The sequence below is a fragment of the Microtus oregoni genome, unplaced genomic scaffold, assembly GCF_018167655.1.
Source record: "Microtus oregoni isolate MIOR12 unplaced genomic scaffold, Mior012 000028F_ref0000031, whole genome shotgun sequence".
NCBI classification, from domain to species: Eukaryota; Metazoa; Chordata; class Mammalia; order Rodentia; family Cricetidae; genus Microtus; species Microtus oregoni.
In genome coordinates this window covers 13,742,217-13,758,725 of record NW_024543087.1, presented here as the reverse complement: position 1 = coordinate 13,758,725, position 16,509 = coordinate 13,742,217, and the positions used below count along the sequence as shown (strand labels likewise).

The following is a 16,509-nucleotide window of genomic DNA, read 5'->3' as shown; positions in this document are numbered from 1 at the left end:
ACATGGGATTATGTATGGTGCAATCACATGAGTGTACCTATGTGTGTGCATGCTAAGGCCTGAGCAGCACAGTGCACCTAGTGTCTTCCTTCCCCTTGCACTCTGCTGTAAACCTTGAGACATAACCTCTCACTAAGTGGAAGCTAACCTGGCTGATAGGCACCCTTTCACATCTGTTTTTGTGGCCTAGTGCTGGAGGTATAGATATGATGCTTGGCTTCTTATGTGGGTTCTGGGGTGTTGTATGAGACTTTTCTTGAGGAGACATGAACCGGTATCTGCTTACTCTATCTAGATAGGGAACCAGTGAGCGGACAAACTAACAGTGCCACCAAGTTCAAGGTAGCAAACCAATGACTCCGTTGGGGTTTCTTACAGGAGCGTGGGTGACTGACTTAAAGGCACCTGCATCACCAAATGCCTACCCCAGCCTTGGTGATGACTCATAACAGCTACATCCCTAGAACTGTGTGACTTGTAGACAGCTGGACAAGTCCAGCAGTTACTGTTTCTATAACCTTGGAGAAGAGGGACTGGTAAATCTTTTAGTCTCAGAAACTTCCTGAGAGTTATGAGTTATTTACTTTCTAATTCTCATGGATTTTTGTGCTGGTTTGACTAAGAATGACCCCATGTATCTGAATGCTTAGTCACCAGGGAATGGAATGAAACTCTTTTTTTTTTTTTTTTTTTTTTTTTTTTTTTTTTTTTTTTTGGTTTTTCGAGACAGGGTTTCTCTGTGGCTTTGGAGCCTGTCCTGGAACTCGCTCTGTATACCAGGCTGGTCTCGAACTCACAGAGATCCGCCTGCCTCTGCCTCCCGAGCGGAGTGAAACTCTTTGATAGGCTTAGAAGGATTAGAAGACCTTTGTTGGAAGAAGTTTGTCACTAGGAAACTTTGAGGTTTCTTTATTTTTTTATTTTTTATTTTTTTGTTTTTTGAGACAGGGTTTTTCTGTGTAGCCCTGGCTGTCCTGGAACTTGCTCTGTAGACCAGGCTGGCCTTGAACTCAGAGATCCACCTGCCTCTGCCTCCTAAGTGCTGAGATTAAAGGTGTACACCACCACCACCTACTCAAAGAAATTTTAATACCATGAAATAATGCCTCAGTGAGAAAAAGAAAAGATCATATAGTTTGTGTGGCTTCACCCATTTAAAAATGTATTAAAGAAATCTTAAGAGATTCAACAGATTCTGGATCCAGATAGGTGATGGTGATTTTGTTTTCCATTTCTTTCCTTTCCTCAATTTCTGCAATGGGCATGGTCCATAGAACAGAGATGAGGGACTGATTTCTACAGACTAACTTCCATCTGAAACAAATAATGCCTAGGACCTCAGAAGTCATAGGGAAGAAAGAGGAAGTACCTTTGCCTCTAAGGCAGCTGTTCCACTTCTTGTTCCTCTTTGACTTCTCCCTCTGTCCCCAGACCCAGCACCCCACCCTCTAAACCTGTGGCCTTTGAAGATTTTAAGAATGAACGAGGTAGTGAGATCAACCGCATCTTCAAAGAAAACAAATCCATCTTGAATGAACGGAGGAAAAGGGCCAGCGAAACCACCCAGCGCATCAATGTCATCAAGCGGGAGATTGATGTGACCAAGGATGCACTGAATTTCCAGAAGTCACTTCGGGAGAAGCAAGGTAGATGTGAGGGGAAGATGGTCAGGGTGATGTGGGGACTCAGATCATCATAGGGTAAGTGTGTGGCAGCCTTGAGCACTAAAGGACCAAGATGGGAAGGGACCAATAGAGGGCTGTAGGTTACAGACCTATGTCATCTACTAGGCTCTAGGCAGCCCCTCCTGACAGCTAGCCTTTGCCAACATTCCTGCTTACTGAATCATTTCAGAACTAACTGCTGAGTCTTCCTCCTGAAATGTGCTGTTATTCATGGAGAAACTGGCCCTTGACCCTGCAGGAACAAAGTTCCACACACTCCTAATGAATGCTGGAGGCTCAGTAGAGAAAGCGAGGCAATTCATTTTATTTATTTATTTTTTTAAAGATTTATTTATTTATTATGTATACAACATTCTGCCTCCATGTATGCCCGCACGCCAGAGGAGGGCGCCAGATCTCAGTACAGATGGTTATAAACCACCATGTGGTTGCTGGGAATTGAACTCAGGACCTCTGGAAGAGCAGCTGGTGCTCTTAACCACTGAGCCATCTCTCCAGCCCGGCAATTCATTTTATAACCTGCAAAGAGGACATTGACAGAGATGAAAATGGCAAAGAAAGTTGGGTTTTTGTTTGTTTGGGTTTTTTTTGTTTGTTTGTTTGTCTGTCTGTTTTTCAAGACAGGGTTTCTCTGTAGCTTTGCAGGCCTGTCCTGGAACTAGCTCTTATAGACCAGGCTGGCCTCAACAGAGATCTGCCTGCTTCTGCCTCCCTGTGCTGGGATGAAAGAAAGGCATGCGCCACCACTGCCCAGCTTTTGTTTTTATTTTTAGAGACAGGGTTTCTCTGTGTGGCCCTGGCTGTCCTGGAATTCGGAATTCGCACTGTAGACCAGGCTTCCACCTGCCTCTGCCTACCACACAAAGAAAGTTTTTAATAACCCTGAATGCAGGTCTCCCCTCACTTTCCTTACTGGCTGAGTATTCAGAAGGGTAGGTTTTTGTTTGTTTGTTTGTTTTGAGACAGGGTCTTTCTGTGTAGCTCTGGGCGTCCTGGAACTCTCTGGCCTTGAACCCACAGAGCTCACCTGAACTCTACCCTGGAGGGTACACTATGATAAATCATCAGACACTAAATTTCTTAATTTCTTAACAAAGACATGCATGGGTTTATGTCTACATTTTACATTCTGTTTATTGTAAAGCTTTTTGGGAGCATAAACCCATCATGTCTGCAGGTCATGAAGCAATTTTGGCAGTTAATACTTTAGCCAATGTGGGCAGGGACCCAGAGTCATCTTTTCACCCACAGTTGGATCTAAGCTGATTGAAGGCACCTTTGAAAATGGACCATTAGGCTTTCATATTTTTATGACCCGGAAGCAGACTCCTCAGGAGATGGGCAGTTAGTGACCCCTTCAAGTCTGCTCTCCTTTTGCTGACGGTAGTTCAGTTGTGGTAGGCATACTGCTGGGAACCTCAAGAAATGAGAATAAGGGCGCCAGAAGGCCGACTGATCTGACATCAGTGAGACTCCTGACACTTGTGCTAGCCTGGCAGGCTTGTCCCCTAGAGCAGGAAGTCTTTTCACCAGGTAGAGAGAGTGAGCAAGAATCCTCCATGGAGACAGTGCTGACATGGGTGGCCTGAACTTGACCTCCCAGTGTTGCACATCGTCTACACCTGTACTGTGGGTCGGGAACAGTCAAGCTGAGTATGCTGAGGACTGATTTGTGACAGCTCATCAAGGGTAGAGTTTTTCTTTCTTTCTTTCTTTGTTTTTTTTGTTTGTTTTTTTTTTTGTTTTTTTTTTTTGTTTTTTCGAGACAGGGTTTCTCTGTGGTTTTGGAGCCTGTCCTGGAACTAGCTCTTGTAGACCAGGCTGGTCTCGAACTCACAGAAATCCACCTGCCTCTGCCTCTGCCCTTCCAAGTGCTGGGATTAAAGGCGTGCGCCACCACCACCCGGCTCTTTCTTTGTTTTTTGAGACAGGGTTTCTCTGTGTAGCTTGGAGCCTATCTTGGAATTCTCTTTGTAGACCAGGCTGGCCATGAACTCAGAGAGGTCCACCTGCCTACACCTCCAGAGTACACCACAACTCCCAGCTTGAGCCTGCATTTTACTGAGTGATAACCTGACTCTGGAAGGGGGATTCAGTTAAGCATGGGGATGCATTGTTATAATCCAAGCATTTAAGAGGAAGAAGTCAGAGGATTGCCACACACTGAGGCCAACCATAGTTGTCTGAGACCCTGGGTAAGAGATTAAACTAAACTTTAAACGCTGTTGGAATGGCTCCCTGGAGGCTGCGAAGATGGCCCAGGGTTAGGACTTCTCTCTGGCCTCCCAGAGACCACAAACTCACACAGTAAAAGGACAGAACTGACCCCTATAAGTTGTCCTCTGACCCTCACCTATGCCCTCTGGTACAAACATAGACACACACACACACACACAGAAAGAGAGAGAGAGAATTTTTTAACTTAAAAGTTTTTTTGTTTTTTGTTTTTTTGTTTTTTTTTAGATTTTTGAGACAGGGTTTCTCTGTAGCTTTGGTACCTGTCCTGGAACTAACTCTTCACACCAATACAAATTTAATTTTTTTTTTAAAAAAAACAACCTTTAGCCAGGCAGTGGTGGCCCACACCTTTAATCCCAGCACTTGGGAGGCAGAGACAAGCAGATCTCTGTGAATTCCAGGCCAGCCTGAACTACAAGAGTGAGTTCCAGGATGGCCAGGGCTACACAGTGAAACCCTGTCTTGAAAAACAACAACAACAAAAAAGCCAGGCAGTGGTGGCGCACGCCTTTAATCCCAGCACTTGGAAGGGCAGAGGCCGGCGGAGCTCTGTGAGTTCAAGGCCAGCCTGGTCTACAAGAGCTAGTTCCAGGACAGCTAGGGCTATGACACAGAGAAGCCCTGCCAAGAAAAAAAAAAAAACAAGAAAAACAAAACAAAAAAATGATAACACAGACCCTGATGATAAATTTACTTATTTAAAGGGATGCATGCACTGTGACATAATTTATCCTTTAAATTTTTTTAAAGTATGTATATGTTTGTATATAGGTATGTACACATGAGTGCAGGTGCCTGCAGAGCCAAGAGGTGTCACTTTTCCTGGAATTGGATTATAGGCAGTTGTGAGCCATCTGGTGTGGGTGCTGGGAAACATAATTGGGTCCTTTGCAAGAGCAGTAAGCACACCTAACCACTGAGCCATGTCTACAGCATTTTGTGACACCGTCTTGAACTTGAGATTCTCCCACTTCTGCCTTCCACCTAACTCAGTGAAAATGGATATTTCTCCAAAGTGAAATGATGGTGAAATAAGGATTTTTTTTGAGACAGGCTCCCAAGTGAGCTAGGCTGACCCAATATGTAGCCTAGGACGACCGATGCTTGTCTGCCTCAGCTAAAATTACAGGCATGTGCTCATCTGTGGAATAAAGGGTATTTTTAAAATGCTTTAAAATTTGCCAGGATGGTGGCTTATGCCTATAATCCCAGCACTTGGGAGGCAGAAGAAGAATCACTGAATGTTTGAGTCCAACCTGGGTTATTTAATGAATTCCAGGTCAGCATGGGTTGCAGAGTTGAAAGAAACAGAGAGAAAGGAAACACACATACATGTCATGTCTTTCTCTGTTCTGCTAGCCAGCTCCCAAAATGACATGTAGACTTTATATTAATTATGAAAACTTGGCCTTAGCTGAGGCTTGCCCCCAACTAGTTCCTATAACTTAAATCAATCTGCTTCTGTTAATCAATGTTTGTTTTTTTTAACTTCTTTTCCACTTCTGTATAGCCAATTTGTTCCCTGTCTCCTGGCATGTCTCGCATAATCCACACATATAGATTTCCCCTCCTCTTCCTTTCTCTCTTCCTGGAAATCTTATCTTGCCTAGCGATTTGCCAGTCAGCGCTTTAGTAAACCAATCACAGCAATACATCTTCTTATAGTGTACAAATATTCCACAACACATACATGCATATGTGAGTATATATTTGATTTTATCACTATCAAAACATTTTTCAGCTGAACATTAGTTGTTTGGTTTTTTTTAGAGAAAAGGGGCCTAGAGAGAAGGTTCAGTAGTTAAGAGCACTGGCTGCTCTTCCAGAGGACCCAGGTTCAATTCTCACCACCCACATGGCAACTCACAACCATCTGTAACTCCAGTTCCAGAGGTTCTGACACCCCCACACAGACATACATACAGGTAAAACACCAATGCACATAGAATAAAAATAAATAATTTTTAAAAGAAAAAAAGGAAATCATCTTTCAGTTTGTCTTCCCCCTGAGGAGGCAACCAGAGAACCCCTGGGTAGGGCTGGAGAGATGGCTTAGAGGTTAAGAGCACTGCTTGCTCTTCCAAAGGTCCTGAGTTCAATTCCCAGCAACCACATGGTGGCTCACAACCATCTGTAATAAGATCTAGTTCCCTCTTCTGGCCCACAGGCAGGCAAACCACTGTATACTTAATAAATAAATAAATCTTAAAAAAAAAAAGAGAACCCCTGGGTAGTACTAAAGATGTCCAGTCAGGGCAGTGGCGGCACACACACACACACCTTTAATCCCAGCACTTGGGAGGCAGAGGCAGGCGGAACTCTTGTAAATTCGAGGCTAGCCTGGTCTACAAGAGCTAGTTCCAGGACAGACTCCAAAGCTACAGAGAAACCCTATCTTGAAAAGCCAAAATAAATAAATAATAAATAATAATAATAAATACAAAATAAAATAAAATAGCAACCTAAAGTTCTTGGGCTGGAGAGATGGCTCAGAGGATAAGAGCACTAGCTGCTCTTCCAGAGGTTCTGAGTTCAATTCCCAGCAATCACATGGTGGCTCACATTCATCTATAATGAGGTTTGGTGCCCTCTTCTGGCTTGTAGGTACATATGCTAGAATACTGTATACATGATAAATAAATAAATCTTAAAAAAATATGTCCAGTCACCCCTCCATTTCGAAGGAGAACTGTGCATATCATGTCAGAGATGTCCCATGGCACAGAGCTCACAGCAGGTCTCTGCAGTGAGGATGAGGGACCTGACTCCTACCCCAGATCCCAGATCCTTGAGTTGGGAGCCTTGCATCTCCATTAATGATGCAGGGTCATTTTCATGTCTGAGTCTTTCCCTACCTCCTTATACACATGTGTGGAAGTCAGAAGACTGCTCTGTAGGATCTGGGGAGTGCTCTTGCACCCTAGACACACATCCCAGGCCATATGCAAACCACACATCAGGGACGGAACAGTTTGATATGACTCCTTTGTTAAGATTCCAGATGCTGTCGGGCGGTGGTGGCGCATGCCTTTAATCCCAGCACTCGGGAGGCAGAGGCAGGCGGATCTCTGTGAGTTCGAGACCAGCCTGGTATACAAGAGCTAGTTCCAGGACAGGCTCCAAAACCACAGAGAAACCCTGTCTCAAAAAACAAAAACAAAAACAAAAAAAAAAAAGATTCCAGATGCTATGGGTAGTAGCCAGCCAAGGGAGTAATTTTTCAGACAATATTATTTTATTTTAACCTAGCAACTCTCACCAAACTGACAAAGTCAATGGCTAATAGCACAACTAATCCCTGAAGCCAGAATGGAGGAAAGCCAGCCAACATGCTACAGAGTTCTAATCTTCCCAGGTTTGATAGAAAAAAGGAGGGGCTGGAGAGATGGCTCAGAGGTTAAGAGTACTGCCTGCTTTTCCTGAGGTCCTGAGTTCAATTCCCTGCAATCACATGGTGGCTCACGACCATCTAGAATGAGATCTGGTGCCCTCTTCTGGCCTGCAGCATACATGCAGGCAAAACACTGTATACATAATAAATAAATAAACCTAAAAAAAAGAAAAAGAAAAAGGAGCAACCCCAGGTCCAAAGCTTTGTCCATCAGGCTCACCTACTAGGTGACCTTCATCCATGAGCCCTGCCTGGAAAGAAAGGTCAGGACAAGGTGCATAGGTTATATTAGAGGTCTGGGCCTTTCAGGAATGCAAGTTTTCATGGTCTAAGACTTGGGGTGAGCATGTTACACACACACACACACACACACACACACACACACACACACCAAGATTTGGCCACTGCTGCCAGCTTCAGGCTGTCCTATAACCCTAGAAAATTAATGTCTACTTTCTATATTCGCCTCCTACTAATTCCTGAGGATTGACTGATCTACCTACCTACCTTCCTAGCTGTCTATCTTATCTATCTTTATTTATCTTAATTTTGTGTTTTGGTGTTTTGCCCTGCACGTGTATATTTATGTGAGGGTGTCACTCCCCAGGACCTGGAGTTGCATACAGTTGTGAGCTGCCATGTGGGTGCTAGTAATTAGAACCCAGGTCCTCTGGAGGAGCATCCAGTTCTTAACCACTGAGCCATCTCTCCAGCCCCTATTTATTTATTTGACTCTAAAGAAAAAAGTCTTTAAAGAATGAATATCTTGGGGGCTGGAGTGATGGCTCAATGGTTAAAAGCACTTGACTGCTCTTCCAGAGGACCCGGTTCAATTCCCAGCACCTACATGGCAGCTCACAGCTGTCTGAAGATCGAGTTGCAAGGGATCTGACACCTTCACACCAATGCACATAAAAGTTAAATAAACCATAAAAAATTGTTAAAAAAAAGGGGGGGGGGCTGGAGAGATGGGGCTCAGAGCCTAAGAGCACCAGCAGGTCTTCCAGAGGTCCTGAGTTCAATTCCCAGCAACCACGTAGTGGCTCACAACCATCTGTCATGAGATCTGGTGCCATCTTCTGGCATGGAGCTGTACATGTAGGAGGAACATTGTATGCATAATAAATAAATAAATCTTAAAAAAAAGAACGAATATCTTTGGCTGATGGGATAAGATCAAAATAAGCTTGATAAATGACTCCTCTCTGTCCTCTCCTTTGTCCACTATCCCTCCTGTTTGTTCTGAAATACCAGTCAGTCCCCACTGAGCTAATGAGCACCTACCTGTGGGTGTGCTGGCATGGCCTAGCCTTCTTGTGCTTTGCCCACTCCTTGTTACACCCACCCATGCCTCTGCCACATGGGATCTGTCAACATTGTCCTTTTTTTTTTAGATTTATTTATTTATTATATATACAACATTCTACCTCCATGTATGCCCGCATGCCAGAAGGCACCAGATCTCATTACAGATGGTTGTGAGCCACCATATGGTTACTGGGAATTGATCTCAGAACCTCTGGAAGAGCAGCCAGTGCTCTTAATGACTGAGCCATCTCTCCAACATTGCCTTCTTTTTGGAACAACTTCCTTCTCCTACTCTGAATGACAACTGCCTCATTCCTGACCTCTCCCATCACCCGGCAGGTGAGTACGAAAACAAAGGCCTGATGATCATCGACGAGGAGGAATTTCTGCTGATCCTGAAGCTCAAAGACCTGAAGAAGCAGTATCGAAATGAGTACCAAGAACTGCGAGACCTCAGAGCTGAGATCCAGTACTGCCAGCGCCTGGTGGATCAGTGTCGCCACCGCCTGCTCCTGGGTATTCCAATTGGGGAGGTTTGCTGGCGCCTTGAGGTCAAGAGAGGCCTCAGGGCAAGGCCAAGTATCAATTCTGGAAGTGCTCTCTGACTTGTTCACTGAAGAGCCAGGGCTTAGTCAGGGGCTTCAGGAGTGTGGTTTTCAGGGCTATGAAGGCTGGGATGGGGATGAGAAGAGGGAGCTGTTGGAGCAGGAAGTAAATAGAGGTGAGCCTGCCATAGCTTTTGCCTCCTTCCTCACAGGCTCCCTCCTACCCATAGTGCTGTCTCTCTGACTCTTGCAGAATTTGACATCTGGTACAATGAGTCCTTTGTCATCCCAGAGGATGTTCAGGCAGCACTGAAGCAGGGCAGCAGTATCCGGCCAGGCATGGTACCTGTCAACAGGATTGTGTCTCTGGTGAGCAGCACAAGGGTATGAAGGTGGTGAAGAGTTAAATACAGGGAGTTAAATAAAGCAGTAATGTGGGTAATTCTACCTCTTCCATAAATTGATGTCTAATGCTGCCAGTGCCCAGGTTGGGAGGCAAGTGTACATTCCTCAGTTATTGAAAGGCAAAAAACAGAGCTAGAGGGATGGCCCAGCAGTTAAGAGTCCTTGCTGCTCTTCTAGAGGACCTGACTTTGGTTCTCTGCACCCATGTCAGGCAGCTCACAACTATCTGTAATTCCAGCTCCAGTTCCAATATCCTCTTCTGGCCTTTGCAGGCAATAGCACACATGTGGCATATAACAACACAGACATACACATATAAATTTAAAAAAATCCTATCTTGGGCTGGAGAGATGGCTCAGAGGTTAAGAGCATTGCTTGCTCTTCCAAAGGTCCTTAGTTCATTTCCCAGCAACCACATGGTGGCTCACAGCCATCTGTAATGGGGTCTGGTGCCCTCTTCTGGCCTGCAGGCATACACACAGACAGAATATTGTATACATAATAAATAAATATTGTTTAAAAAATCCTATCTTAGGGCTGGAGAGATGGTTCAGTGGTTAAGAGCACTGGCTGCTCTTCCAGAGGTCCTGAGTTCAATTCCCAGCAACCACATGGTGGCTCACAACCATCTGTAATGAGATATGGCGCCCTCTTCTGGCATGTGGGCATACATGGAGGCAGAATGTTGTATACATAATAAATAAATAAATCTTTAAAAAAAAAATCCTATCTTAGTTAGGTTTCCAAAGCAACTGTGGGGAAAGAGAGGGCTTATTTCAGCTTATGGTTGTAGCTGTAAGCTAGATCATGAAAGGAAGTTAGGGCAGGAACCCAGAGATAGGAACTAAGGCAGAGACCATGGAGGAATGATAATAGCTTGCATAATTGCTTGCTCCCCATGGCTGCTCAGCTTTTCTCCCTACCCCTTTGTCTTTTTTTAAAAACACTGTATGTGTATGAGTGTTTGCCTGCATGTATGCATGTGTATGCACTACCTGTGAGCCTGGTGCTCAGAGTTCAGAAAAAAGTGCTGGTTCCCATGGAACTGGAGTTCCTACAGCTCTAAGCTGCTATGTGAGTGATGAGAGTGGAACCCAAGTCTCTGGAAGAGCAGCCAGTGCTCCTAACCTGAGCCATCTCCCTAGCTCCTCAGTCTGCTTTTTAAAAAATTAATTATTATGTATACAGTGTTCTGTCTGAATGCCAGAAGAGAGAACCAGATCAAATTACAGATGGTTGTGAGCCACCATGTGGGTGCTGGGAATTGAACTTAGGATCTCTGGAAGAACAGCCAGTGCTCTTAACCTCTGAGCCATCTCTCCAGCCCCTAGTCTGCTTTCTTTACAACCCAGGATCACTTTTCCTTTATTAATCAAGAAAATGCCCAGAGACTGGCCTAAAGGCCACCCTGTGGAGCAAATTCCTTAAGTTGGAGTCTTTCTTCCCAGACATATCTAGGTTTATGTCAAGAAGACAAAAACCAGCCAGAACAAACCTTAACCAGAGATACATAGGGGCTGGAGAGATGGCTCAGAGGTTCAGATCACTGGCTGCTCTTCCAGAGGCTTTCAATTCAATTCCCACATCCACATGGTGGCTCTCAACCATCTATAATTATAGTCCCATGAATTCCAATTCTTTCTTCTGGTGTGCAGATGTACATGCAGACAAAAGCTCCTGCTTTTGTATATGTATATTATATAAATTTTGAGAGGGAGAGAGTCTTAGTTAGCATTTCTGTTGCTGTGAAAAAACACTATGGCCAGTGTAACTGGAGGTTTCTCTCCCACCTGTCAGTTCCTGAATAACTATTCTGAGACTTAATATTAATTATAAACTGTTTTGGCCTATTAACTCAGGCTATTATTGACTAAATCTTGTATCTTAAATTAACCCATTTCTATTCTATATTTTGCCACAAGTCTTGTGGCTTGTTACCTCATATCTTGCTTTTCTGGCAGCTGCTGCATCTCCCAGACTCCACCTTCTTTTTTCCTGTATTTAGTTTGGCTTTCCCACCTAGCTATATTCTGCCCTGCCATAGGCCAACACAGCTTTATTCATCAACCAATAAAAGCAACACATATTTGCAGCATATATAATGGCTTTCCACATCACCATGGCAACTGTTATAAAGGAAAATGTTTAACTGGGGCTTGCTCATAGTTTCAGAGGTTTAGTTCATTATCATCATGGCAGGACATGGTGGCATGTAGGCAGACGTGGTGCTAGGGAAGGAGATGCTCTGTGTGGATTTGCAAACCCGGCAAGGGACTGTGCCAATGCTCAGTACAGGCCCTGCCAGGGTTCATTGTGATGATGCCAGGCTGAGATACGATGCTGGGTTGGGTCTTTCCCAGGGAGAAGATGACCAGGATAGGTTCAGCCAGCTGCAACAGACTGTACTGCCTGAGGGTCCTGATTCCATCTCCTTCTACAATGCCAAAGTCAAGACAGAACAGAAGGTAACTTGGGACATTCATGTCTGTGAGGGTGGGGGCCCCAAAGACTTTGGAGGTGATGGCACCAGCCCAGGGAGATTGAGTGCCACCCTTAGTCTATAGGTGCTTTCTGCTGGCTCTAGACTGGAACAACGCTTGACTGTGGAAGTTGGGAAAGGGGGATCACATAGATAATGACCAGGTCTGGACATGGCTGGTAAATGCTAATTCAGCCATGTATGGTGGTTCACAGCCCATGACAGTCTAGGAAAGAAATCCTCTAAGATCACTGTCTGTGGGCAAGGGCCTGTCCAAGGGGGCCATCCTGCACAAATGGCAGGGGACAGAGGACCACATGTAGCCAAGGTGGAACTAGACCTGGTGAGCCACAAGTGGAGCCTGTGGTTCTCCCGAGTCTCCAGTCTACCAAGGTCCTGAATACTGTGCAACCCTCTTGTGCTCTGGTGGGTATTCTTGTTATTTGTTTGGTTTGTTTGAGACGCTTCCCAGGCTGGTATCAAACTTGCTAGGTATCCAAGGATAATCTTGAACTCCTGATCCTCTTGCATCTACTTTTCAAGAGATGAGATTACAGCCGGGCGGTGGTGGCGCACGCCTTTAATCCCAGCACTCGGGAGGCAGAGGTAGGCGGATCTCTGTGAGTTCGAGGCCAGCCTGGTCTACAGAGCTAATTCCAGGACAGGCTCCAAAGCCACAGAGAAACCCTGTCTCGAAAAACCAAAAAAAAAAAAAAAAAAAAAAAAAAAAAAAGAGATGAGATTACAGGTGCGTGCCACCGTACTCCGCACTGTTTGCTATTTTTCTTAGTTTCTTTCATTGTGTGCATATGTATATCTAGTGTGTATATATGTCTGTGTTTGCATACCTGGATTTTTTTTTTATATTTTATTTATTATGTATACAGTATACAATATTCTGTCTGTGTGTATGTCTGCAGACCAGAAGAGGGCAGCAGACCTCATTACAGATGGTTGTGAGCCACCATGTGGTTGCCGGGAATTGAACTCATGACCTTTGGAAGAGCAGGCAATGCTCTTAACCACTGAGCCATCTCTCCAGCCCCCCCTGAATATTTTTTAAAAATTAATTTGCATATGGGTGTTTTGTTGGCATGTATGTCTGTGCACCATTTGGATGTTTGGTACATGTAGAGGCCAGAAGAGGGTGTAAGAGTCCCCAGAACTGGAGATGGTTATGAGTCACCATATGGGTGATAAGAATTGAACCTGAGGGGCTGGAGAGATGGCTCAGAGGTTAAGAGCACTGGCTGCTCTTCCGGAGGTCCTGAGTTCAATTCCCAGCAACCACATGGTGGCTAACAACCATCTGTAATGAGATCTGGCGCCCTCCTCTGGCGTGCGGGCATATATCGAGGCAGAATGTTGTATACATAATAAATAAATAAATCTTAAATAAAGAAAGTATTAACAAAAAAAAAGAAAAAAGAAAAAAAAAGAATTGAACCTGGGTCCTTTAGAAGAAGAGCCAATGCTCTTAACCACTGAGCCATCTCTCTAGTCCAAGCTAGTTACAAGCTCATATTTGATTTGACTTCAGGACTGCAAACATATAAATTGAACTTACTTTCTTTCTGGAAGAGTGCACACTTGTTTTGGTTTATGAGGGTGGCCTGGTAGGGGTTGTAGTTTTGTTTTGATTTTTTTTTTTTTGTTTTTTGTTTTTTTGTTTTTTGAGACAGGGTTTCTCTGTGGCTTTGGATCCTGTCCTGGAAGTAGGTCTTGTAGACCAGGCTGGCCTCAAAGTCACAGAGATCTGCCTACCTCTGCCTCCTAAGTGCTGGGATTAAAGGTGTGCGCCACCACCACCACCAGGCTTTCTTTTGATTTCTTAAGACAGGGTCTCCTCTCCTTAGGAGACAGAGTTAGGAGAATCTCTTTGAGGCCAGCAGAGAGTTCCAGAGAGAACTCTCAATGAGTTCCAGGCAAGAGCTACATTGTGAGTCTTTAAGAGACACCATCTCATTTAGCTTAGGCTGGCTTCAAATTCACAAGCTCAGGATGACCTTGACCTTGAACTCTTCTTTTTGTTTGTTTTTGGTACAGGGTTTCTTTGTAGCCTGGCTGTCCTGGAACTCAAATCTGTAGAATCAGCCTGGCCTTGAATTTAGAGGTCCACCTGCCTCTGCCTCCTCAGTGCTGGGATTAAAGGAGTGAGCAAACGTGGAGGGTTTTTTTTTTTTTTGCCTTCTTTGCAACAAAGTTTCATATAGTTCAGGCCTGCCTTGAACTTTCTAGGTAGCAGAGGGTGGCCTTGAACTCCTGCTCCAGTCTCCCAAGTGCTGGATTTTAGGCTTTCACCACTACACTGTTTGTATTTGCTTTTTGTAGTTACCAGAGCGTATTATCAACCCAGGACCATTTATATCCTTCAAGAATTTCAGCTTGAATACTAGATATGTAGCTCAGAAACAGAGCATTTGCCTAGCCTGTGTAGACCTTGGTTTCAATACCAAGAATCACAGAGAGGAAAAATTCCATCTTGAGTCAGGTTTATGTCAAATCCTGTAATTTTAGCATTTTGGGGGCTGAGGTGGGAGTATCTTGAGTTCAAGGCCATATTGGGCTATATTCAGACCCTATGTCAAGAAAGAAAAGAGAAGTCCAGCTTAGTGTTGGCACTGCAGGTTCAGCCTCTTACCTGGGGGATGCTAAGTTCCTTTCCATAGTCCAAACTAGCTTTAGCATTTGCTCCTTTCCTGCCTGCTGCTTTAATGACAGCCTTTTCTTCCTGCTCTCAAGGAGCCTAGCAGTGTATTAAAAGGACAGAATGTAAATTTAAAAAGAAAGGGAAGAATTTGTGAATAGTGCAGCTATAGAGGGAGGGCTACTGTTGCAAGCCCAACCTCTGAGGTAGAATCCTGTTGCTATGACAAATACCTGAGGGAAAGAGCTGAAAAGGATTAAGCAAAGCTGCTACCTGTGCCTCTTGAGTGCTGGGAGTGCTGGAGGCAAGAGGATCTGGAGTTCAAAGTCATCCTTATTTGCACAGGAGGGTCAAGCCAAGCCTGGGTTTTATGAGTCCCTGTCTAGAAACAACAGAAACAAAGGAAGAGCCAAGAAAAAAGGTTTATTTTTGCCTCAGTTTCAGATTGTGCTCAGTTCCATTGTTACAAGCTTGCAGATCAGAACAGGGTGGCAACAGAAGAGCACAGGGAGAGCTGCCTGTCTCAATGTGCTCAAGCAGAGGAAAATAGGGCTAGGGGACATGATATACCGTTAAGGGCACACCCCCATTGGCCTACATCCTCCTACCAGGTCCTAACTCTTGTGCCCCACCACCTTCCAATAATATTATCAGGTTATGATTCATTGGTGGATAAATCCATTTATTAGTTCAGAGCCTTTACTTTCCAATTACCTCTCAGTGACTCAATGATCAGATCTACCACTGGAAACTAAGCTTTCAAATACAGGAGCCTGTTGAGGGATTTTTTTTTTTTTTTTTGGTTTTTCGAGACAGGGTTTCTTTGTGATTTTGGAGCCTGTCCTGGAACTAGCTCTTGTAGACCAGGCTGGTCTCGAACTCACAAAGATCTGCCTGCCTCTGCCTCCCAAGTGCTGGGATTAAAGGCGTGCGCCACCACCGCCCGGCTGAGGGATTCTTTAATATCCAAAACATGCATGCCTCCTTTGTCTCCCTTTCTTTCTTCAGACAGGGTCTTACTATGTAGCTCTGCTGTCCTGGAACTCACTATGTAGACTAGAGCTCAGAGATACACATATCCTCTGCCTCCTGAGTGCTGGGATTAAAGGCATGCATTACTATGCCCAGTGTATATCTCCTTTTAAACATAACTGCCAGGTATTTCAAAAACAGTTTTATACATTTTCCTTAGATTCAAAGAATGACAGTGTTCTAATGGAATGTTACTTTTTATAGAATTTGAGCTATCCAGAGAGTGTCTGCAGGAAGAATGATGAAGTAAATGTGAGTGTCATAGCTTGTGAGTCCTTGCTAAGACCTGATCAAGTTCCCTTTTCTTCCAGCACAATCATATGAAAACCATGGTGGGCCTCCAACAGTCACACAGAAAATAGTCTCATCAATAGCTTGAAGACCAGCGACTCTTGTCGGTTCTAAGGAAGCTGCTAAACCACGTGCTCAGAGCTCCAGCCACTTGCTCTGCTGCAAGCTGGGACCAAACCCAGAGAACACACAGTTGCCTGCCTGCTAGGATGAACATCCTCCAAAGGACACCCTTGCTTGTCTCCACAGAATATTAATAGAATCCACAGAATTTTGATATTAATTTGCTACCACATGTAAAAATCAAGATAAAATTACTTTCTTAACTGCTAAGCCATCTCTCCAGTGATAAAATTACTTTCTAGTTTGGATTTATTTATTTTTTTTATAATTTATTTATTTATTAAAGATTTCTGCCTCCTCCCCGCCACCGCCTCCCATTTCCCTCCCCCTCCCCCGATCAAGTCCCCCTCCCTCATCAGCCCGAA

At 44.4% G+C, this 16,509-nt stretch overlaps 1 protein-coding gene across 1 annotated transcript in view; it reads left to right on the top strand.

The window, feature by feature from the left end:
- Kif9 (kinesin family member 9) overlaps positions 1-16,248 on the top strand; it is a 53,774-nt gene extending 37,526 nt beyond the window's left edge. The window contains exons 17-21 of the mRNA XM_041677283.1: positions 1,432-1,646; positions 8,962-9,138; positions 9,421-9,536; positions 11,933-12,037; positions 16,042-16,248. Of these exons, the coding sequence (XP_041533217.1) occupies positions 1,432-1,646; positions 8,962-9,138; positions 9,421-9,536; positions 11,933-12,037; positions 16,042-16,092 (664 nt within the window). The 3' untranslated portion in view covers positions 16,093-16,248. The remainder of the gene's footprint in view (positions 1-1,431; positions 1,647-8,961; positions 9,139-9,420; positions 9,537-11,932; positions 12,038-16,041) is intronic.
- The last annotated feature ends 261 nt before the right edge of the window (positions 16,249-16,509 follow it).